General features: G+C 36.3%; 3 protein-coding genes across 3 annotated transcripts; all 3 read left to right on the top strand.

Moving 5' to 3' along the window:
* Positions 1-7,881: 7,881 nt before the first annotated feature.
* Positions 7,882-9,076, top strand: LOC142620111 (uncharacterized). Its single transcript, XM_075793536.1, has 2 exons — positions 7,882-8,184; positions 8,396-9,076. The coding sequence occupies exons 1-2, from the start codon at positions 7,882-7,884 to the stop codon at positions 9,074-9,076; spliced, it is 984 nt and encodes a 327-aa protein (XP_075649651.1).
* A 1,954-nt stretch (positions 9,077-11,030) lies between these two features.
* Positions 11,031-11,750, top strand: LOC142620113 (uncharacterized). The gene has a single exon (XM_075793537.1). The coding sequence runs from the start codon at positions 11,031-11,033 to the stop codon at positions 11,748-11,750; it is 720 nt and encodes a 239-aa protein (XP_075649652.1).
* A 4,081-nt stretch (positions 11,751-15,831) lies between these two features.
* LOC142621370 (putative RING-H2 finger protein ATL21B) lies at positions 15,832-23,599 on the top strand. Its single transcript, XM_075794688.1, has 2 exons — positions 15,832-16,568; positions 23,277-23,599. Exons 1-2 carry the CDS (start codon positions 15,866-15,868, stop codon positions 23,597-23,599), a joined length of 1,026 nt encoding a protein of 341 aa, XP_075650803.1. The 5' UTR covers positions 15,832-15,865.
* Positions 23,600-24,801: the final 1,202 nt, after the last annotated feature.

Here is a 24,801-nt window from a genome sequence, read left to right on the forward strand (position 1 = left end):
AATCCATCTCTTTCACTTCTAAGAACAATACAATACATAATATAATGCCTAAATTTTTATTGTGATCAAAATTAAAGTGTTGATATTGGTATTAATAACATGTGAACTTTAGTTTTTGTTATTATAATTGTAAGAACACAAAATACAATGCTTCTTTAGTCCTTATTATTTTTCTTATTGGAAAAAAATCCTTTTAAATTTGATTTGCTTATTTTCAGCAAAAAAAATAAAAAATAAAACTTCTTTCCTTTTTGTCTTTTGAATGAAATGAATCTTACTATCTATAACATATTATTATTAGTCTTAAACATAAATATCATCCTAGAGGTCTTGTAAAATTGAAACAAACTAATCTTGCTATATTTTTCTAATGTATTTTACACGAGTAATATTACGTTCACAACATTTTTACAACAAATTTTATTAATAGCTTGCTATTGGTAGGTAAAATGTAATCTTACTAATGGGCCTTGATTATAATCAAAACAATCTGTCATTTAGAATACTCAATTTATAATTTGTTTTTTTAAATTTTATTTTCATGATGAAGTTTTAAACTTGGGCCGGCTGGTCCTATCTTCATTTGACCACAAAAAAAGCCCAGATCTATTACCCAACAAAACAAAGAAGCCCACACATAAGAGTAGCCCAAAAAAATAAAATAAAGAGTTCAAATTTGAATAGTAGAAGACAAAACGACATCGTTCACATACTAATAACCTCAACAATTCCTGACATTTTTAGAGTGATTTTCATTTTTCAGGGTTTGTTTGTTTGTTTGTTTGTGTGATTATTTATATTTTGCAGAGGCAAAGAAGGAAACGAAACGTTTCACAAATGGCGAGCCGTCGTTTATTTTCATCAACTCTCACCTCCACTCCCAAGCTGCTCTTTCAAGCTGCTACTACGACCCGACCCGAACCGCTGATTCGCTCAGTAGTGACCCGATTCATGTCCTCCGCGACTCCACACCAAGAAATCCCTCTTCAGAATAATAAGCAAGAGTCTATCAAAGAAGACCTAGAAACCAAAAATAAAGAAGAAGAAGAAGAAGATGACGATGATGATGCTCAATATGTAGATGAAAATGGCAATTTTGTCAATAAAGCCACCGGCGAAGTGGGTGGGCCCCGCGGACCCGAGCCCACCCGTTATGGCGATTGGGAGCAAAAAGGTCGCTGCTCTGATTTCTGAATAATTACACTCTTAATTAAAACTTATCTTCGTTTTTTTGAATTAAATTGTAATGCTCTCTCTCTCTCTGTTCAATTTTTTTTTTTTTTAGTGTGTAATATTTGATGAGAAGGAATAAATTAAGAGCAAATAAATTTGTGTTTTATGCTATTGCTTGTTTTCTCTCTGGATACAAATATATGGGCACATGGGTTTTTCACCGATTCCCATTTATTGCTTTCGGTGTTGGGACTAGGGAATTGCTGAATTGAGGGCATCATTGGAGTGTAGTGAATGGTAGATTAGCTAAATTTTTTGGAATATGGATGAACTATAACCATAATCATAGCTGTTTATCTTTGGTGGCAACTGGGAACTGGGCCTATTATTAGATTATTCCTGGTAGCGAAAAACTTCCCAAGAAGGCGGCGGATGGAGAGAAGAACATATCATCAAAATGGACTTTTGCAAGTTCTATCTTTTGCCACGGAAAAATGGACTGTGTAAGCATTAGATAAGATGTTAGTACAACAAAGAACTTAAACTTAATGCCGTTTCAAATTCTCACATACACACAACACACGCATAGGACAGCGATCGCGTTTGGAATGTCTCAAGCGTGTCATTGGTGCTGAGAACAACAACCGGGTACATTGATCGATACTGTTATTTGGGTTTTGGATCTTTGGTTGTTATTTTACATTTTTTTGATGATTTGCTTATGTTATTTTTATTTCTGTCTGTCTGTTGATTTATATATGTTTGATAATTTGTGACTGGGGTGTCTGAGAAAATGTCTGAAAGTATTTTGACCTTAATGTTAACTCAGAGTAATTTTTGAGAAGGCCAGGCTATCAAAGCCTGAAAAAAAAAAAAAGTGGAGACAAGATGAAAAGTGTGGTGGTTACAAGAATGGATTTCGTCTGGTTTGATTGGAGCGTACACTAGGTCAAGGTGTCTAATGTCCTATCAATGTGAGAGTAAGCAGTGCTTTGGGAGGTTATGTGTCATATTTTGGCTTGCATTAGAGTTTGTCAGGCATTTTTTGATAGATAAGTGGGTTTTGATTTCAAAAAACAGTGCAGAGGATGTGTGAATTGTACGCTTGTCAAACATCTGAAAACATAATGTGAATACTCTATTTTATTCTCTTGATGCTAGAATTGCATATATCTATTCACTTCGCTGGCATTCTAATTTTTAAGCAGTAGATAGGAATTAATTATAATGTCAAGCATTTTGAATCTTTGTTATAATGAGAAGATAGAATGCTTGCTAGCTCTCATAAATCTAATTTTTATTTAAGAGTGAAAAAGGCTTAGGTTGCAGTAGCTGGTTGATTATGGATTACAGAACAACAGATATCTGAATACATTTCTTATTCTTATATAATCCATTTCTAATATCTGGTTGCGTACATTTCCTTTGCTGTCCATTAAAAATTAGAATTATCTTGGTTAAATTCTCAAATATTTACAAGGCCATTTAGCAGTATTTGGTTTCTGTTTGTTTTATATCAGAGCTTTTTAAAAAAAAAAATTTTAATTATTTTTTTAAACTACCTTTTGGAATCATTTTATGGGTATTTACAAGGCCATCTAGCCATATAGGATTGAACCTATGGTCTTATCCTCCAATTTTATTTATGTAGGTTATGCCAATTGGTCCAAAGATCATTGGAAAATTATTTTTGAACTATAGAGCGGGAAGTATATATGCTACTTCCTTTGGGGTATCAACTGAGAGTTTTGACTGTCTGGAAGAATACTTGATATTTTGAAAATTGTGATAACTGTTATGCTGTTACATTAAAGTTTCCAGGAATCACATGATTGTGTTCTGTTGTATAATCTTTTAGCATAGAATGGTATTAGTGCCATTTTGTTTTAGAGGATGGCTGTTTAACTAAGAAGTGAAAATGGATCTCATGTGGTTCCGTTCTGTGTCATGAGGAGAGCTCATAATCTGCTGTTGTTGTCTGTGATGTTACTGACGGTTTTTGTAGGAACCACAAAGAATGTGAGGATTTATCTTTGATCTGCAACTGCAACTGGCTTGTTCAGATCAAAAAACAGCAATCCAGTCTGCTATATCTCCTTCAGGTTTGTGTCCATGCTTGAGAATTGAGGTTATGCATTTGTCACTGTGATGTTTTGATCTCTCTCTCTAAATTGCCATGCATGGATTTTTCCTCATATTGTTGGACTTAACCTACTGGAAATTCATGTCTGCCTTTTCATTTGGCATTACTTGGTGAATCCCTCTGTTTATGTCATTCAGTAATATCCTTAAATTGCCGTTTGTCTACAGTGTACCAGCTTAAGTTTTCCACAAAGTGCTATGACCAATGATTTTAATTTATTTATTTTATTGTTGCCCTGATTGAACGCATGAACTCAACCTTTACCTTGCACACACTTGAATCTTGAAATAATAGACAATCCACCATAAAATGCACGAATAACTTAAAAGGGTGCCCCCTAGAATAAGGTGAAATGGAAGAACTGATTGTGGCAGAAATTTGCAACTTTTGGTGAATAAATCAAATTTAACATGACTTTATTTGGATGAACCTAGATTTCATTTCATAAAAGATTCAGGAGTTCCAGAGAAATGCAATAGTTTTAGCATTTTTATCTTAAAATCTATCTTTTATTTATTTTTTGAGAAACATCTTAAAATCTATCTGGAATAGAGCTTATGAGATATCAAGTCATAAGTTGGCATAGCTCCATGGCATCTGTGGCTTTTACACTGAACTAGTCACAACTTTTAGGATCACCTGTGGAAGCAGTCTCGTGATACTCTTGTAAAATAAAAAAGAAGCTGATTCACTAAAAATTATTTCATCACCTGGTGCAGTTTTGATTACTCGTTGATTCTTTCTTTTAGTAAAAATTGAGTACTCACTTAGAGTGAGCCACAAAATGCCCCATCATGGTATAGAGGGTGAAATGTGTATGGAGGAGTAGAGCTTATTTTTCATTTTGTAAAGAGTTGTTCTATTTGTTTTGTTTCGCAATTACTTGATCTGGAAAGGTGGTAATGATGTAAATACAATCACGATGATGGGAATGCATAAATAAGAGATGTTACATCACTGGTTGGCCATCAAAATTATTGTGGTACTGCAACTGCTCGCAAAACCCTAAAATAAAAGGGAGAGTCGTGAATTAAATAGAAAAGCGGGATGTGGTGTTTAACGACTCTTTTATTTACTTAACTAAGAAGGACAAAGTCAAGGGTACAAAATAAGGGGGGGGGGGGGGGGGATGCGAATACAATAAAAGACCATCACTAATGGAGCATCATTCCTTAGCCAAAAGGTCTGTGCAATGATTTTCTTCGCAGTAGGTATGATGAATGTGTGTTTCCTCATAAGGTTGAAGAAGCAACCTGCAATTAGAGATCAATGCATTACATGGATGGTTTAAACTGCTAGAGCGTCAAGAGAACAGAGAATTTTGGTAACTGATTTTGCATCTAAGGGTGTGTTTGTTTCGACGGTAAAGTAATTCCGGAAAATGTTTTCGGCATTTGCGGGTGTTTGGCAACACCGAAAATTTTGGTCAAACGGAAAATCAAACCCATTGACCGGAAAATAAACCCTCCCCACCCGGAAAACGTTTTCCATGTCTATTTTACCTTCAAATTGAAATTTTCCAGAAAATTATCACACAGAACATAACTCAATATACAGCTTCTTGATATTAAGATTTCTTACAAGGATAAGGCCATCCCAAAGGCCTCACAATTCTGCTAAATGGATAGTGCCGATCTTTCTAGAGAACCCCTCTATTTAGGTACATTTGCAGTTTCTGATTAGACCACCTGCACTGGCTTTTCTTGGGTTACCTTGAACTGAACCATCTGTATTGAGCTTGAAATAATATGTGAATAGTTTTATCTGCTTTTGCTTTTGCCAACTAACACCTTTTCCCACCATAATCTACTTGTCACTTTGGGTTTAGACTCCACAAAAAAAAAAGGGTTTTCTCTCTTCATTTATAAGTTATGCCATTTGAAAAAACTTTCTATTTTACGCAATTAATCAAAGAACACCTCTAGATAGCCCTCCCCATAAAAATCACTAATTTCTAGTTTAACACTAGTTGCAGACCTACATGATGCGCATAAAAATTTGACAACTTGTTTTTTTGTTAAGTGAAATATGAAAATAGTAGATGAGTATTTTGAATAGGTTAACAAGAAAGCATATATAAGTAAATCCATTAGTTATATTAGAAAAAAAAGTAAATTTTAATAACATAAGAAAAATGTAATTTTATTAAGAATTTACCAACATTACGGTGAGAAGATGACATAATTGTCAATGAAGTGGTTCTTCATTCTACATAAACCTTTCCTCCCAAAGTGGATCAAACTGGACTGAAGTTGACTGCATGTACTTAAATGGACCGAAGTTGATTAAAATAGACTGAAGTGAATTGCATCAACTGAATTAGACCGAAATGCTACGCTGATATGTGGCTCAATAAGAATGTAGCAGCAATAAATGCTATACTTAAGTTTTAAGATATTCTATAGATTAGCCAATCTAGGCTCCCCTTGAGAGTTGATACCAGACCAATGATGAATAAAAAAGGTGATTTTCTTCCATAAAACTAGCATCTTGATGTGTGAACATAATGTCGAATTTTGTTTGATGTGGGGAATCTAGCAATGCTTGGTCCATAGGAATTAATGGGAGAAAAGGTATTAAACTTAAGGGAAGTATAGGGGCAAAAATTAGATTTGATTTGAAGGATTTGTGGTATTGTTATACGGTGGTTTTAGCAAGAATTTTGCTAAGAACTATAGATGCCTTTCCAAGATTCCAAAGTTCCTACAAATTGCTAATGTTGGGGGCTACTATTAAATTTTTTTTTTTCCCTCTCCGTACTCCCACTAGTACTCTCACCCTCACCTTTCCCCTAACCTCGCAACCAGGCTACCTATTCTATCCGCCCCTCCATCCACTCCTCCTCCCTCTTTACATCCCATTATGTCGTCTTCCTCTTTCAACCTTACTGCGAATATATCCATCCTTACGCCCTATTCCAGCATAGAGGTCTCGGACCTCATTTGTTGCATTGAAAGAGTATCATGCAAAGAAGCCAGAATAGAGCTCTCTCCAATCCAAGGCCCTGCCATCTCTCCAAACCTTATACTCCTTGCCAAACTTATCTCCAACAAAGATATTGGCCTCGCCTATGTCAGGGATGTAGTCAATAAAGCATGGAACCCAGTCTAACCTTTGGAGGTGAAGCGCATGGATAAGGACATTTTCATGTTCTCTTTTAACCATGAAGTAGATGTCCATAGAGCATTTCACAGACGGCCTTGGTCCTGCAAGGGAGGCCACCTCATACTCAAAACTTGGAACCCAGAAATCACCTGGCAAGAAGTAGATTTTTCATCATCAACTTTTTGGGTCCAAGTTCATGGCCTACCCCGCCTTGTGGAATAATGAGGAGAACCTAAGGAAGATAAGGTCAAGGCTAGGAGAAGTTATAGAAATAGATCTAGTCGGTGAACTAGGCGGCGTGTGGAAAAAATTTGTCAAAATCCGTGTCGACATCCCTATGGGAAAATCCTTAATCCCAGGTCTCTTCCTTCCTCATCCTAACAACACTAATGCTTGGATTGGACTAAAATATGAAAAGCTCGCTGATGTGTGCTACAAGTGCAAATGTGTCGGGCATGAGGAAAGGTTGTGCACAGGTTCTTTGTTCCAGCTCTGTAATCCAAATGGTGTCAAGTTTAAAGCTGCCGGACCATGGCTCAGACTTGGGTATGAAAAATTTCCATTTGGGATTTTCGAGCAGCCTATCGACACCACCAATGTGACCGTAGATTCATTGGGTCGATCGCCGGAGAACAGTAGCAGCTCTGTGCGAGTTGGTACACCTGAGAGTGCACCACCAGAATCGTACAACCTGCAACAGGACCTTTGTACCAGCCCATTACCCTCACAAAACACATGGCATGCCCACGACAGTCTCACCTCCACTACACCAGTAGGTATGACCCCTGTAATGTCCTTCCAAGCCGAGCTGGAATCTCCTCTGGAGACAATGGTCCATCACCGCGCATTTTGCACTAAGGCTAAGTCCAAATTGGGCATACCAAAAAATCAACAACATGTGGACTTCGTAAAATGTTTTGCCTAACCCCGGTGCAAGTGGGCTTGAAGCACATAGAGGAGCCTACAGACCCCTCTTTGGACCATAATTCTAGCGCTGTCCACAATTATAGCCCAATCAATCCACAAGCCTTAAACATATATACTGAATCCTTAATTCCACAATCCACCACAGCCTTCATATCTCCATGCTCTACCTCCTCTGTACCAAGCAAAGGGCTCCAACCTCCACATCTACCTACACCAAATGATGTACTGCTACCATCAAACCCACTAAAGAGGAAAGTAACGGAAAAAGAGCTTGAGTTGTTTGCCAAAAGGTTCAAGATTTCTGCCAGGGGACCAGAGCTAATCTATTTCGACCTTGAGACTGTAGCTCTCATTCCATAGTCAAGCTTGGAGTACTTCATTTTCAAAGAAAGTCAGAAAACAGAGGATGGAGCTCACAATGATAAGTCTTTCTATCACAATCTATCTGGAATCTGTTCACACAACAATGAAAACACTACTTCAACTTATTTGTCAGCTGAGGAGGCGAGCCTTATCATGCCCCGACCGTCCCTATGAAGCTAATCGGATGGAACTGTCGGGGCATATGCCACGCCTTGACAGTTCGAGCCTTTAAGGCTCAAATAAAAGGGGCTAGGCCCGATTTAATTTTCTTGTCTGAAACTAAAGCCAGTGCTAGTAGAATGGATTTTGTTAGAAATTCCATCAAGTTTGATCATATGTTTGTTGTTGAAGAAAAAGGTAAAGCAGGAGGGCTCTGTATGTTGTGGAAAGATGGAATGTCTGTGAAGGAGGTGGAATACAATAAAAATCTTATTGCTGTTAAGATTAGTGACCTTGCTTGTGAATGGCTCTTGGTTGGATTCTATGGTCCACCGTATCCATCAAAAAAGAAGAAAGCATGAGAAAATCTATTGGCTTTACTTGATTCCCATCAAGGACCCTGGATGTGCTTTGGGGATTTCAACTTTGTGCTCAATGAAAATGAAGCCAAAGGTGGTAAAAAAGGTAGCTCCTCCACCAATTATCTCAAGGACTTGATGTTCGAGGTCGGTGCAATTGACTTAGGATTCTCTGGTGGCAAATACACTCGGGCGAAAGGTAAATGCTACAATTAAAAGAAGACTGGACCGAGGTATTGCCAACATCTTATGGAGGCTTGTATATCCGAAAGCCACTTTATCCCATCTTGGCACCATTGGGTCTGATCATACTCCTATTGTTCTTGACACGAGCCCCCAAGCTGGCTTTGCTCATCGACCTTTCAGATTTGAGGTTGCTTGGCTAAGGGACGAACGGTGTACCTCGGTCATTGACAGTGCATGGAATGATGAACCCATCGGCTCTGATTTCATTAAACTGTGTAAAAAGCAGGCTGCCACTAGAGATGCGCTTAAGAAGTGGCATAAGGAAGTGTTCGGAAGATGTCAGGACAGGATCAACTCTCTTATGCAACGCATCAAAGACATACAAAGGCAGCCTCCCTCAAATCAATCTGGGGAGCTAGAAGCAGCCCTTCAAGCCAAGTTAGCAGAATGGCTTCTCCGGAGTGAAGCCCTATGGCGCCAAAAATCAAGGGAGCTATGGCTGAAATTAGGGGACAAAAATTCCAAAATTTTCCATTTTTCCACAATTGTTGGAAGGAAAAGGAACAGTATTGATGCTATACGCGACGGAAATGGCTCATGGATTACTGAGGGCAATTCTATAAGGAAAACGTTCCTCGACCATTTCAAGGAGCTATTTTAGCAGAATGAAGTTGATTTTCCACCTCATTTTGAACATCTCGCCCTACCATGCATCACAGAGGATGAAAATGCTGAACTCTATAGAATTCCATCTCATGATGAAATCAGAAGCACCCTCTTTAGTATGCATGCCCTTAAAGCCCCAAGTCCAGACGATTTTCTTGCCATTTTCTATAAGAAGTTCTGGTCCATCGTTGGCGACACCGTCATTAATGCTGTTACATCCTTCTTCAACAGAGGAACCATGCCTAGGGAGGTAAATTGCTCACTCATTGTCCTTATTCCCAAAATTACTAACCTCACTACTATAAATCATTTCAGGCCTATAAGCCTTTGCAATGTAGTGTATAAAATCATATCCAAGCTCTTGGTGGCAAAGCTCAGACCTCATCTTGACAAAATAATTTCTCCAGTGCAGTCTGCCTTCATCCCTAATAGATGGATTGCTGAGAATCAAGTCATTGTTCAAGAAATTCTTCACAGTTTAAAGTCCTGAAAAACTAAGCCAGGTCTGATGGCTATTAAACTTGATCTCCAAAAGGCTTACGATAGGGTCAGTTGGGACTTCATTCACGCTGTTCTTCTCCATCTCGATTTTAATGATGTGTTCGCAAATTGGATCCTTAATTGTATTTCCTCGGTTTCATTTGAAATCCTTGTAGATGGTGGTAAATCTGAGAGCTTCAAACCGAGCAGAGGTCTAAGGCAAGGGGACCCTTTCTCCCCTTACCTTTTTATTTTGGGGCAAGAAATGCTATTTAGGATGTTGGACAAGGAGCTGAGGCAAAAAATATATGTGGAATCAGAATTAGTAGAAGTGGGCCCACAATCATACATGTGATGTATGTAGATGACATCATTCTATTTTCCAAAGCCTCTAAAAAAGATGTAGCAACATTCAACCACATTCTAAATAAGTATTGTCTTTGGTCCGGCCAACAAGTAAATAGGGAGAAGTCGGGCATCCTTTTCTCTAAGCACACTCATAATAATACACGAAGAACCTTGAAGAGTATTCTCCATATGAGGTCCCTCAAAAAAGATACAACATACTTGGGCGCACCGCTCCTCTAGTCCTGAGCACCTGCCAAGGATTTCTCTTACCTCCAATCCAAGCTTGAAGCCAAGCTTACAAGATGGAGGACCAAATGCCTTTCATGGGCTGGAAGAAGGACTCTAATTTGCTCGATTGCTCAATCCATCCCAAATTGCAGCATGTCTACTTTCAATATCCCTAAAAAAGTGTGCGAAAACCTCGACTCCCTTTCGAGGAGATTCTGGTGGAATCCAAAGAAATCAGAGGGCCATTTTCTATCTTGGAGATCTTAGGACAAACTCTACTACCCAAAGAGTTAGGGTGGTCTTGGATTCAAAAAAGCGAAGGACATTAATAATGCACTTCTTGCCAAGCTCGCATGGATGGTTGCCTCCAAACGAGATAGCTTATGCATGAATATATTGAGGTCAAAATACAGAGTTTCAAAGGACTGGTTGCATTCCGAGCCACCTAAGCGAGCTTCATCCATTTGGAAGGCTATTGAGTAGGCAAAGAAAATTATTATTAAAGGTGCGTGTTTTCTTTAGGTGATGGGTCCTCCATTGACGTCTGGACAGATCCTTAGGTTCCATGGATAGAAGGATTCATTCCAACCCCCAAAGAAGAGGCATTTATCCAACTACCTATCCTTGTAAGCCACTTGATTGACCCTAACCTTCACTGTTGGAAGCATAATTTAGTCAAAGAGTTGTTCAACCCACCCTCAGCACAAGCAATCCTTTCCACCCCTATCCTAACTAGTCCTTCCCCTGACAAACTCATATGGACACCTGACCCAAAAGGTAACTTCTCAGTAAAATCAGCCTACCACTCTTCCCGCTCTCACATAGCCCCCTTACCCACTTGTGGAATTTCTTGGAAAAAACTATGGAATTTGAACCTGCCCGAAAGACTAAAAATGCTTATCTGGAGGATTGGGGTCAACTCTCTTCCCACAAGAGAAAACCTTCTCAACCGCCTCCAAGTAGGTGATGCCTATTGCCTCTTTTGTAAGGACTGCATTGAATCCTCAAGCCATCTATTCTTCAACTGCCCTGCCACCAGATCCTTTTGGTTTGCTGTTTGTTGGGGTCTTAGGACTGAGAGCCTAGCTATTTCCCAAGCTGAAGATATTGTCAAGTTTTGTTTGAACCCCCCAAACTTCCCTTGTGAAGCTGCTGACAAGTGCCAAGTGTTGATGCGTGTGGCATTTACAATTGAAGAGATTTGGTTGGCAAGGAACCGTGTACTGCATCAAAATTGCAGCTGGGATGTCTCCTCTTCTTGCAGGCTGGTCATGTCTAGGTGCTTTGAATTCTCCATAATCATAGCCCCACCTGTAACTCATGTTCTTCCTACACCGGTCCAAGCGTGGTCCCCTCCACCCCCTGATTGTATCAAGCTCAATATAGATGCAGTCGTTTCTGATACGCAAGCTGCTATTGCTGTGGTGGCTTGTGATCACCGTGGAGTGCCTATCAAAGTTTGGGCAAGGCTGATTAAGAAGACAACTCCACTCCAAGCTAAGACTGTAGCGCTGCTATGGGCTGTTCAACTTGCTAAAGTGGAGAAATGGAGTAAGGTTATATTTGAAGGGGATGCTAAGATTTGTCTCGATGCTATCAATTCGTCCAGCTAGGCCTACCCCTGGTGCATTTGGACTCAACTTCTTAATACTTTTGCTCTGGCTGAAGGTTTTATTTCTTGCTCGTTTGTTTGGATTAGTAGGATCTGTAATGGTGTTGCACATCAAATAGCTAGATTCTCTTTGCTTTCCCATTTGGCTTTTGTTTTTTTGTTGGATAACCTACCCCTGCCCTGTTGGCTCTTTGTAAGGCAGATTATCCACCTTCCTCTTGTTTTATTCTATAATACATTGCAGCTTATCAAAAAAAAAAGGAGAGGTGCTACGTACACAACATTTTTATAACAAATCATAGGTGGTTAGTTGTTATTGGTTCAAATTTGAACCTAACACTAAGATTACTTTTTTGCCCCAACAATAACAACCAGTAACATCCTGCTACGGATTTGTTGTAAAAATGTTGTAAAAATGTTGTGGACATATCATTTCTCAAAAAGAAGATTCCAAAGTTCCTTTTGTTGCGGATAATTCTTCAAGTTTTTACTTCCTTTGGTTTCAACTTCTCACACAACTGGTTGTAGTCTTGAGAAAAAGTCTTAAATTGGGACTATAATTCTCCATTAGTTACCATTATCATTGGCGAATTTTTTTGTCAAATGATTGGCTGGAGAAGATTTCAGCAAAGAATTGTAGTAGGATTAGGTAGGATTTTGACTTTGATACGATGGAATGAGGGGTTATTAATTAGGAGAATTTGTGGATTTGGGTTTAGAATTTTAAGGTTTAATTTTTGTCAATTTAGTTCCTTAATTTGTTAAAATGAGTCAATATGATTATTTTATCTTAATAAGAAGATATATTAAATGCCACATCTCATTAATGTTTTTAGTTAATTTTTTTTATAATAAAAGCATAATGTTTAAACGACATTAATTTTTTTTAAAATTTGTATAAATGACAATTATTTGCTAATAGATTTGAACAGAATAGCCAAGTTGACACTTTTTTTTTCTTAATATATGAGAGACTAAATTGTAAAAAAAAAAAAAAAAAAAAAAATCTTTGGACTAAGTTAAAAATTACCTTTTTATTTTTATAATGTTTCTAAAGCTTTATTTTTCCTCTCTCTTTTCCACCTCTAATCAACGGACTAAGTTAATTTTCTTTGGTTCTCTACCCTTGGATTGGAAACCTTTCTCATCAATAAATGTACCGAGATTTCTTGGCTCTGCTTTGTTCATTTGTAGGTGGGAAGCCACCAACGCATCCAAAAAATAAAAAGAAAAAAAAGGAGGAAAGAAAGTCCTCTTAGAATTCACAATTTTGAAACCACCATTTTCTTTTCGGGGTCAAGAGTCAAGACCACCACCGAAAATTTTTAGAAACTAAATACAAATCAATTAATTTGGTCACAAGGATTATTAGTGGTGGAAAACAAGGTATAAAAAAAAAGAAAAAATAGTGGAGGAAACTGGAAAAGACAGCCTTTATATATATATATATGTGTGTGTGTGTATAACAGAATCGTTTAAAGGAGCAAAGTCTTTATTTATTTATTATTATTATTATTATTATATTTTTCCTGAATGAAAAATGTGGAATCCCAAGTGCAAGTCACTTTTCACCCCAAGCTAGATGGTCCTACCAAACCTGGTATTAACGTGTCTCACACGACTTGAATAATATGTTGGCACTCTATGGTTGTCTTATATCTAGGTATAAATAAGTTTTTCTAAAACCATAATTTTTGTCATAACTTGAATGTGTTAGATTCTGAATAGCGGCCTATTTCTTTTACATATACGTATTGATTTTTCTTCATCACTCACAATCAGTTACACCAAGGTTTGTAGTAAAAGTTGTCTCTAGAGTCTAGATTGATCAAGCCTTGAAACGAAAGATTGACAGAAAGAGCATAAACTCAATCAAGGAAGCAAAAAAGAAAAGAAAAGAAGCGCGGAACAGTAGAGGAATGTACATGGGACTTGTTGATGCAAACAAATATTTGGTTCAACACGTTCCACACAGAACTAGCAATTGAGTTGTGGTTCGAGTTAAATCCTTCACATTTTCTTTGATTTCACAGTTCGAATTGAATGCCCAAGAATTTTTAGACAATTAAGTGCCAAGAATTTTTAGACAAACTTTGAACAATTCACTTGGACCATCATAGTATGGGTGTGTTTTAAGTCTTTTCCATCTTTTCTAGACTACATATCAAATAATCAAATAAGTTATAGCAAACGTACACTTAATCTAAATCATTAAATAGATCTCTTTTAAATGCAATGATCATTTTTCAACAAAAAGAACCAAAGAAGAAGCAATTTCACTCGGAGTTCAATAACCATGTGTTGCTGTTGTACTTGCTGGGGGCAGACCGGAGTTCAATAACCATGTGTTGCTGTTGTACTTGCTGGGGGCAGACCGGCAGAGTGGCTTGATAAAGAGAGAAAAAAGAAAGAGTCCAAGCTTTTATTACACATGGAAAAAAAAAAGTTTTTAAGACCATAACGAATAGAAGATATCATTCTTTGCCATGTTGGCCACGCCAATTTGAATTGTTTGCATTAGTCTTCAATGGCAGCTCTAGGAATTCTTTTTAGGGTGATTAATAAAAAGCTTAAATTATACAAAATTTAATAAAGAAAAAATTTGAATATATCAATACCACAAAAAAAAAAAACATGCAAATACATGAAATATTAAAAAAAAAATTGTACTAAAGAAGAGAATAAGAAAAAAAAAACTAATAAAAGATAAAGTGCAAATTGAAAATGCTGATACGAGAATAATAAAGTGACCACAACAATTTCATAACGAATCTTGCACAACAAGTTGTCAGCTTGTTATTGGTGGGTAAAACATGTCAATATTGAACCTGAATTAAAATTAGTAACAGCTTACCAAATAAGATTTATTATGAAAATGTTGTGGATGTAGCATTATTTTTTATATTTATTGAACTTAAATTCTTATGATTCTCAAGAAAAGGTGTTTAACATTTTTATTAAGATGGTCAAAATAAGTTAATTTAATATATAATATATATTTTCTAAGTGTATATATATACAATTTTTTTAAAGCCGAGTTCTCACAAAACATATTAATTTAAAACGATTATTTATATAATTTTTTTTTCATGTATAATTTTTTTTTTTATGACAAGTGACCCTTGAACCACCCTCACATATAAGTAGAGCCGCGAGTGTTAGTCTTATAGGTGGTCATCCCATGTGGAAAATGAAAAGTATAATTTCATTACAATAAAACAAAGTTGGGTCTTTGATATAAAGTTCTAAAGCATTCACATTTGAAATTTGCACCACATACTTAAGGAGATTAGGGCATATGATAGCTGCTAAAGGTACCTGGTCTTTCATAATTGCATAAATGGGATTGATGCGCTGATTGATAACGACCTGATGACAATATTTATTAAGATGGTCTTTCATACCTGGTCTTTAGAATGTGTTTGGATTCGGCGTCTACGTTTTGCGTTTGCCATTTCGCGTTTTCAGCCTTTTTTTTTTTTTTTTTTTCTTTTCTTCCCAGCCGCAGTTTTTGACCAAGTCTTCCATGAACAGTGCATTCATACACTGTTTATAGACCCACAAATTTCACTTTTCAGTCATTTTTTCATTAAAAATGGGTCTCGGTACTATTCACACATTTTAAAATTATTTTACTACAGTATTTTCAGTTTTTAATTTTCAGCAATAATTTTCAGTTTTTTTCTCCATACACCTACTGTTTCTTTAGATTTAGAATCAAAAGACCATGTAACATGTGTACTTCAATTTTATTGTACATGGCCCAGCATGACCTCGAGTGGAACCATGCTCATTATGGCATTCTGATTTTAGTTTGCCTTTTTGCTTTCTAGACCTTTACGGGTTGTTTGGTAACATTATTTTGTATTTTTTAAAAATATGCATGGGTAAAAAAGTGTGTAAAAATACTTATAATATTATTTAAAAATAAAAAAATATTGCTTAAACTATCTTACCAAACGACCCATAAATTTAGCATGGTATTAAAATATTGATGAGTGATGACCCGTAGATTTTTTAGTAAAACAGTGAAATATAATTTAGTATTTATTTGTATTGCTTGTGTAGAGTAGAATATAGTTATGCATCCAAACATCAAAATATCCTAAACACCAAATGAACATTCTCAGAGTCACTTCCTCCATCCTCCTCTTCTTCTTCTTCTTCACCTTCTCATACCTTGCAACCAGCACAGAGTTATGCAAAAACTCCGTTTGCAGCTCCAACAGCCCCGGAATTCGCTTTCCGTTCCGGATACAAAGCCGTCAGCCGGAATCATGTGGCTATCCAGGTTTTGATTTATCCTGCAATAATGCAACCCAAACAATACTTCTGAACCTGCCTTATTCAGGACAATTCATCGTCCAAGGAATAAACTATACCACACAGCAAATATGGATCAATGATCCAAATAATTGCCTCCCTAAACAGCTTTTTTCACTTAATCTCTCGGGTTCTCCCTTTAAGGGTGTATATCATCAAGAATTTTCATTCTTTAATTGCTCCTCTGGTTTTTTGAAAGATCAATTAACACCTATTATTTGTCTTAGCGATTCAAATCACACAATATTTGCTACCTCGTCTAGAAGAGTTTTTGATGTGCATTTGTTATCAACTTGCAAGTTCATTACAAATGTTTCGGTTCCAGTTCAGTGGCCATTTGATGAGCAAATATTATCCTCAGACCTTAATGATGATCTTCTGCTAACTTGGGATGAACCTTCTGGTTGTGGAAAGTGTGAGTCGCGAGGAGGGCAGTGTGGGTTCAAGACCAATTCAAGCCATGAAATTGTGTGCTCTAATGTTCCTCATAAGTCTGGTAAGTTTCTACTTGGTCTACCAAATGTTCTATTTTTTTTGTTGAGGAAATCCAAATGTTCTATTATGTTTGTTATTTTAGCAATTTAATTTAATTTTTTAGAGAAAATAGTCACCATTTAAATTAGTTTAATTTAGATCGTTAGCATACTAAGGCTTTTCAGAAAATCAAAGGGTTAATTTATTACTTGGACAAGGATAGATAATTAATACTTCGTAAATATCATGCACTTTTTTTTTAGATAAGTAATAATATTAGGACAAAGTTTAGTTACAATTAGTTGTAATTTAAGACTACACCCTTATTCAATAAAATAAACATTATTATATGTTTATATATTTTGAAAATTTAATGATTGAATTGCAAGTTTTTTATGCTCTTAATATACATGTCAAATTTTATGTCAATCGGATATTATTTATTATATAATTTATAAGTTTATATCTTATGCATAATTTTAAACTACAAAAACTTGTAATTTAAATAATTTTTTGATGACACAGTTATTGACCTTTAATTTTCTTGAAATTTTGTAAGCATGGATGTGGGGTTATGGATTTTGGGATTTGGCCGAGAGCATGTGGTTTTGGCCGAGAGCATGTGGGTTTGGCCGAGGAGCATGGGTGGTCCTAGTCCGAGGAGTACTATCTCCTCGGACAAAGCTAAAAATGTAAATCTAGTATAAATCCTAATGATCAAGGATGACCTTCCAAGAAGTTCTAATGATAGCAACGAGTATCATGAACGTACAAGAGGGATAAGGACTCAAAAATATCTAAGGGAAAGCTGCTATCACCGCATTAATGAGAAAGTGACCTACGAACAGTATTATGGCGGCCTTACCACCCAGGAAGACTTTTAGAGGGGGATGATGGGACAAATATCGGCATAAACCATCAACCGTCCACATGTAGTCCACATGTAGGGTAAGGATGAAGGGGGAGATGTAATATAAATAAGGGTAGAGATCCCAGAGAGACGGGACGGAAAAAAAGGAGAAGAGAAAGCACGTAGCAACCTCAACAACACGTAACCGTGGTCATCCAATATATGCTAGAACAGAGCTCCTCGGATTGTGCCAAGGACAAACTTTCTTGCACAAACCGGGTACAATTCATATTGGCTCATCATCCAAAACCATACTAATTGCTATCCACGCACTAAAACCTAGCTCTTTGACCCACTCTCTACAAATTTATTGTACTGGGTTCACTGGGCCAAGATCCCTTACATTTTGGGCTTGGTCTGAAAATTGTGTCCCCACAATTGGCGCCGTCTGTGGGAAGAGCTTGTGTAATAGTGAGTGCAACGGTTAAATATGGTGGGCTCAGGCCCCCATCAGCAAAAGTCATTGGGGAAAGCCATTATGGTGGCCAGTTTACTATGTGAGCAAGTCACTACGTAGGGCACACACGATTGTTGTCCTAACTTAGCTTCCGCTCAGGTCTATACGACAAAGTGTGGATTATATGGGGAGGATGGCTAAATGGGGCACAGTTTTGGGGGCTTTTGACATCAAGTACATGCCTCGTACCTCTGTCAGGGGCCAGGTCCTCGCGAATTTGGTGGCCGAGTTCGCTGAACCTCCATTAGAGGAAGTGGCAACAACATATGAGCAATTCAATGGGGCTTTGAGACGGGGCTAGTCCTTGAAGGTATATATATTGATATCTTCTAAATCTATTGAAGTGGTTAAACAGAACCTTAGCTATGCCGGGTCCTCGGACCTCCTGCTTTGGGGAAATTAACACACACTGGCATCTTTTGAAGTGGTTAAACAGAACCTTAGCTATGCCGGGTCCTCGGACCTCCTGCTTTGGGGAAATTAACACACATGGCATCTTTTGAAGTGGTTAAACAGAACCTTAGCTATGCCGGGTCCTCGGACCTCCTGCTTTGGGGAAATTAACACACACTGGCATCTTTTGAAGTGGTTAAACAGAACCTTAGCTATGCCGGGTCCTCGGACCTCCTGCTTTGGGGAAATTAACACACACTGGCATCTTTTGAAGTGGTTAAACAGAACCTTAGCTATGCAGGGTCCTCGGACCTCCTGCTTTGGGGAAATTAACACACATTGGCATCTTTTGAAGTGGTTAAACAGAACCTTAGCTATGCCGGGTCCTCGGACCTCCTGCTTTGGGGAAATTAACACACACTGACATCTTTTGAAGTGGTTAAACAGAACCTTAGCTATGCCTGGTCCTCGGACCTCCTGCTTTGGGGAAATTAACACACACTGGCATCTTTTGAAGTGGTTAAACAAAACCTTAGCTATGCTGGGTCCTCGGACCTCCTGCTTTGGAGAAAGTTAACACTTCATGACATTCTCTCTTCAAAGTGTTTAAACTATAACTCGATCATGCCTCGGTCCTCGGACCAGATGATGTGAGAAAGTTAACACTTCATGACATTCTCTCTTCAAAGTGTTTAAACTATAACTCGATCATGCCTCGGTCCTCGGACCAGATGATGTGAGAAAGTTAACACTTCATGACATTCTCTCTTCAAAGTGTTTAAACTATAACTCAATCATGCCTCGGTCCTCGGACCAGATGATGTGAGAAAGTTAACACTTCATGACATTCTCTCTTCAAAGTGTTTAAACTATAACTCGATCATGCCTCGGTCCTCGGACCAGATGATGAGAGAAAGTTAACACTTCATGACATCTCTCTTCAAGGTATTTAAACTATAAACTTGATCATGTCTCGGTCCTCGGACCACATACTTTGGGGAATTATCATTCCACAACATCTATTTGTTTCTCACTAAGTGTCAAGACAGGCCCAAGATTATAACCAAATCCTCAGATTGGTAGCTCTGAAAGGAGCAATTCACAGTATAAATATGGGGTGCCTGAAACGACACTCCCACAGGTGTAAATCAAAGGATCAAAGCAGAATCGACTCTTAAGAATTCAAAACCCCACTTTTCTCCTCGGATGCGAGGAGAAAATCGGAGTTTTGAGGGGCTATTGTGGGGTCATGGATTTTGGGATTTGGCCGAGAGCATGTGGTTTTGGCCGCGAGCATGTGGGTTTGGCCGAGAAGCATGGGTGGTCCTAGTCCGAGGAGTACTATCTCCTCGGACAAAGCTAAAAATGTAAATCTAGTATAAATCCTAATGATCAAGGATGACCTTCCAAGAAGTTCTAATGATAGCAACGAGTATCATGAACGTACAAGAGGGATAAGGACTCAAAAATATCTAAGGGAAAGCTGCTATCACCGCATTAATGAGGAAGTGACCTCTGAACAGTATTATGGCAGCCTTACAGCCACCCCAGAAGACTTTTAGAGGGGGATGATGGGACAAATATCAGCATAAACCATCAATTGTCCACATGTTGTCCACATGTAGGGTAAGGATGAAGGGGGAGATGTAATATAAATAAGGGTAGAGATCCCAGAGAGACGGGACGGAAAAAAGGAGAAGAGAAAGCACTGTAGCAACCTCAACAACTGTCAACCGTGGTCATCCAATATATGCTAGAACAGAGCTCCTCGGATTGTACCGAGGACAAACTTTCTTGCACAAACCGGGTACAATTCATATTGGCTCATCATCCAAAACCATACTAATTGCTATCCACGCACTAAAGCCTAGCTCTTTGACCCACTCTCTACAAATTTATTGTACTGGGTTCACTGGGCCAAGATCCCTTACATTTTGGGCTTGGTTTGAAAATTGTGTCCCCACAATGCAGGATATAAGAATTAGTTGTAATTCAATGGTGGATTTGTCAGAATTCATCTCTAATAAAAAGATATTAAGTAAGGTTGTAGTATAAGATTATAACCAATTTTATAGTTAAATTTTGTTCATAATATTATGACTACAAAAAAAAAAAAAAAATGTAATAATATTATGCACTTGTCAATTAGCGAAACTTTGCTATAAATTAAATGTATGGTCTCACCAGCTCACTAAGTGATAGAACCAAGTATACTTTTTCTCAACAAAAAAAAAAAAACCCCAAATATACTTCTCTAACTAATTAGTAGTTATATGAAAATATTCAGATTAAGACATATTTCATGGATCTAAACTGATATGAAACTAATTAGTTTATAAATTAAATCGCTAATGGATTTACAGTTGATATAAATTAAATCTGTCATTTTAAATCCGATTTTATCATTTTAAAAGGTCTACGTCCTGCTGCATGTGTCACTTAGTTTTTGTTAATAATAATACTTAATACTTAAAGAATAATATTAATCGATAATAAAAGAAGATGAATAAATGATTGTGGAGTTAATTTATATAAAATGTGACTTATCTTAAGCCAATTTTGTGGCACCTACATTGCATGTGGTCAACATTTTGGTTTTTAAATAAAGCTAGTGAATTGGTAAGTTTCAAGATAAGTGTTGACGAAGTATTATACTCCAAAATTTTGGAGCAATGAAAGCTGTGAATTACTACTTATTTTAAGTTCTCTCAACGCTTTCCACACTGCAATCATAGCCTTTAATTTGGTTCACTTTCGAATACCCAGCACTATGGCTTATGGGATTAAGAATTTTTTCAACGCCTCATCGTAATTTTTCCTCGTGTTGCACCCCTTTCTATATTTAAAAAAAGAAAAGAAAAGAAAAGTCCATAGTAAGAAGACTAAGAATAGCCATTCTAGTCTTCTAGATCCCTCTCGAGAAATCAACTAATTATTGATAGATATTTGGGATCTTTCCCCATAAGAACTTTACACTGTGTTTGCCGGCATAGTTGTAATTGCATGGATAATGTTTGATAACTTAGCAAATGACTCTTCCTTGTAATTCTAGTCATTTTTTAACGTTTACTTCAAAACTGGCTTGAAAGAAAATTCATTCAACTTGTTACGTGATGATTGAGAAAATCATCTGTACATATTTTTAGTTACATGATTTATTAAAAATTTATATGACTTATTTAAATAGTTATATAACTTATTTAAATAATTGTTATGTAATGAGTTGAAGAAAATTTCTCCAAAAGGGTTTGGAGAAAATTTTTGTTGATTTGAACTTAGAGTTGCTCCTTGTAAGGCTAAGGATGCTTTTGGGTACAGCTCTGTTTTGTTAATTTTCTTTTAAAGCTTTTTCTTGACGCCAAAAATAGAAAAAGAAAAAAAGAGACTAGAAATAGCACTTTTTTTTTTAAAGGAAAACTAGAAATAGCACTTGGTTAGGGCCAAGACAAATATAAATATGGACATCAAGTTAAGGTTTGTTTGGTAAACCATATAAATGGTTTAGATCTGGGCTATATAAATTGGTCTTGAAATAAAATTGGTCAATTTTAAACTTATTTTGATTTGTTATGTAATTTATCAAAATTCAAGTTGAAACTTATTTTGAATTAAAATTGGTCAATTTTAAACTTGTTTTGATTTGTTATTTAATTTATCTAAATTCAAGTTGAAACTTCTTTTGATTTTTATGTGTAAGTGTAATGAAAACTTAATAATCAACATCGATTACCTCAAAAATCAAAATTTACGAGACTAAAAAAGAAGGATACACATAAATTTATTAACTGCATTGTCTTTTTTTTTTTAGATTCAAATTGTAATTGTTGGCTTTAATTTCTCGAATTTTTGAATTATTGTTAACCCTCAACTTGTCCATAAAATCCAGGATATCACAATTGACCTAATTTTATATTGAAATACCCTATAAACCACTACCCATTTACACATTCACATAAAGACACAAACAATCACTACTGGTCCAAGCTTATAAGCATCATTATATTTCTATTAGGGGTTTGATTTTTATGGGCTTGTATATAATTGGCATGATTTAGGCAACGAATTCTCAGGTCTTGAGTCAGGTCTAGAATTGGGTCCCAAAACGCACTCTATGAGTTCTTTTTGCTTCTTTAATCAAGTCTAGCCAACCTAAATTGACTCAGATGCACTGATAATTGGTAAGTTTTGTTTTAATGATCTTGGTATGTGGGGCTAGGTGATTCGGCCTGCACTTTCAAACCTGATATTGGGCTCTGCTTGATTGTAATTTTTTTAAGGATTTTGTTAATGTGTGCTCTTAAGCACACAATAATTATTCATTCTTGGAAAATAATTTCTCGGAAATTGAAAAGTATTGACAATTTTTTCAATTTTCGAGAAAATTTTACTATAAATAGATGGTTTAATGTGTGCTTTAAGGGCACATATTAACCGGACCATTTTTTTTAATTTTGTTCAACTGGTCCATTCAGTTGTCTTTGAAGCAATGCTTTTTGCCCGAGGTTGGGTGGGTTTGCATTTGCTTCATATTGGGGATTGGGCCGTTGGGTGCTCAACAGTTGTGTGAATACAAATTTTGACAACAAATTGATTTTTTTTTTTGAGAAGAAAATTGATTTTTTTATGATGGAAAAGAAAAGTTTAAATTGTTATTGGGATTATTCAAATTTTATTATATGGGTTTTATAAACCAATGTGTTAACTTTTGTACACTTTTTATGACAAAATTGATAATTTTTATAGTATTTTACAAAAAGTAATGTAGCACAATTTTACAATTATTTCAATGAATTTTAAGTTAATGTGTAGCTATATATTTATAGTAAAGTTAATAAATATGAAATGAATTTTCCTTTTTTTTTTATTTATCATTATTGTTCAATATTTTTGTGAATGCGAATGGGTTGTAGTTTAGTTGATATTTAAAGTATAACTTGATGCCTTAATAAAGATTAATGTGGTATGTTTAGGATTTCCAAGGAGCGCACGCTACGCCATTGTCATTGGTGTTGGAGTACCAGGAAGTCTGTGCTTGCTAGGGCTACTGTGTTTTGTCTTTGGCAAGGTCGAGTCCTACTATGCTAGAAGACACATTGAAATCCCAGAATTCAATCCTACAATTGCTCCGCCGCCCAAAATCATGGTGGGCCTTGATGGGCCTACAATAGAGTCATACCCAAAAATAGTTCTTGGTGAGAGCTGGAGCTCGCCCAAGCCCAATGACAACACTTGCCCAATATGCTTGTCCGAGTGCTGGCCTAAGGCGACTCTAAAGACCATACCTAAATGCTAGCATTGCTTCCACACTGAATGCATTGATGAATGGCTTAGCTTGAATGCTACGTGCCCCATTTGTCGGAATTCTCCCCAATGATTACCACCAGTAGTGGATATTTCATGATACATTGGGATAAATTGTTTTTCCCTTTCAATTCTAGGCTCTATACAAATGTTTTTTACAAATTGTTTTTTACTTTTCTTCTCTTGTTTAAGCCATTATTTCTTGAATGGTCACGTCATTTGATTTTGTTTGAGCCATTATTTCTTGAATGGTCACGCCATTTGATTTGAGCATAAACTAAATTCTAATGGTATCTGTAAATCCAATAATATTTGCACCAATCAACACATTTTCAGGATATTTCCAGGCAATAGTTTCCAAATTGCTAAAGCTCAAATAATAATAATAATAATAATTTCTAAACATTAGGGTGGCAGCTTTAATTTCAGATCGAATGATCCTTTCTTATTTTATAATTGAATTTTACAATTTTTTTTATTACACTTATATTATTTAAGGTATCCATGCAAGTCTCTATGTGATTATAAGAGTGATTTTACAGTTGGTCACGCCAATTTGAATTGTTTGCATTAGTCTTCGACCGCGGCTCTAGGAATTCTTTTTAGGGTGATTATTAAAAAAACTTAAATTATACAAAATTTAATAAAGAAAAAAAATTTGAATATATCAATGCCATAAAAAAAACACGCAAATACATGAACCATTACAATTTTTTTTTGTATTAACAAAGAGAATAAGAAAAAAAAAACTAATAAAAGATAGAGTGCAAATTGAAAATGCTAATACGAGAATAATAAAGTGACCACAACAATTTCATAACAAATCTTATGCAACAAGTTGTTAGCCTGTTATTGGTGGGTAAAACATGTCAATATTGAACCCGAATTAAAATTAGTAACAGCTTACCAAATAAGATTTATTGTGAAATTATTGTGAAAATGTTGTGGATGTATATTTTTATATTTATTGAACTCAAATTCTTATGATTTCTCAAAAAAAAAGTGTTCAACATTTTTATTAAAGTGGTCAAAATAAGTGAATTTAATATATAATATATATTTTCTAAGTATGTATATACATGTACATTTTTTTCAAGCCGAGTTGTCACAAAACATATTAATTTAAAATGATTATTTATATAATTTTTTTTTGCATGTATAATTTTATTTTTATGACAAGTGACACTTGGACCA

The sequence above is a fragment of the Castanea sativa genome, chromosome 12 (genome assembly GCF_040712315.1).
Source record: "Castanea sativa cultivar Marrone di Chiusa Pesio chromosome 12, ASM4071231v1".
In the NCBI taxonomy this organism is placed as follows: Eukaryota; Viridiplantae; Streptophyta; class Magnoliopsida; order Fagales; family Fagaceae; genus Castanea; species Castanea sativa.

Excerpts from the sequence above, each read along its gene's own strand:
- LOC142620111 (XM_075793536.1), top strand. The coding sequence starts at position 7,882 with ATGAAGCTAATCGGATGGAACTGTCGGGGCATATGCCACGCCTTGACA. Across the intron at positions 8,185-8,395 it reads TTGCTTGTGAATGGCTCTTG|GATTCTCTGGTGGCAAATAC; the intron begins GTTGGATTCTAT and ends CAATTGACTTAG.
- LOC142620113 (XM_075793537.1), top strand. The coding sequence starts at position 11,031 with ATGCTTATCTGGAGGATTGGGGTCAACTCTCTTCCCACAAGAGAAAAC.
- LOC142621370 (XM_075794688.1), top strand. The coding sequence starts at position 15,866 with ATGAACATTCTCAGAGTCACTTCCTCCATCCTCCTCTTCTTCTTCTTC. Across the intron at positions 16,569-23,276 it reads TAATGTTCCTCATAAGTCTG|GATTTCCAAGGAGCGCACGC; the intron begins GTAAGTTTCTAC and ends TGGTATGTTTAG.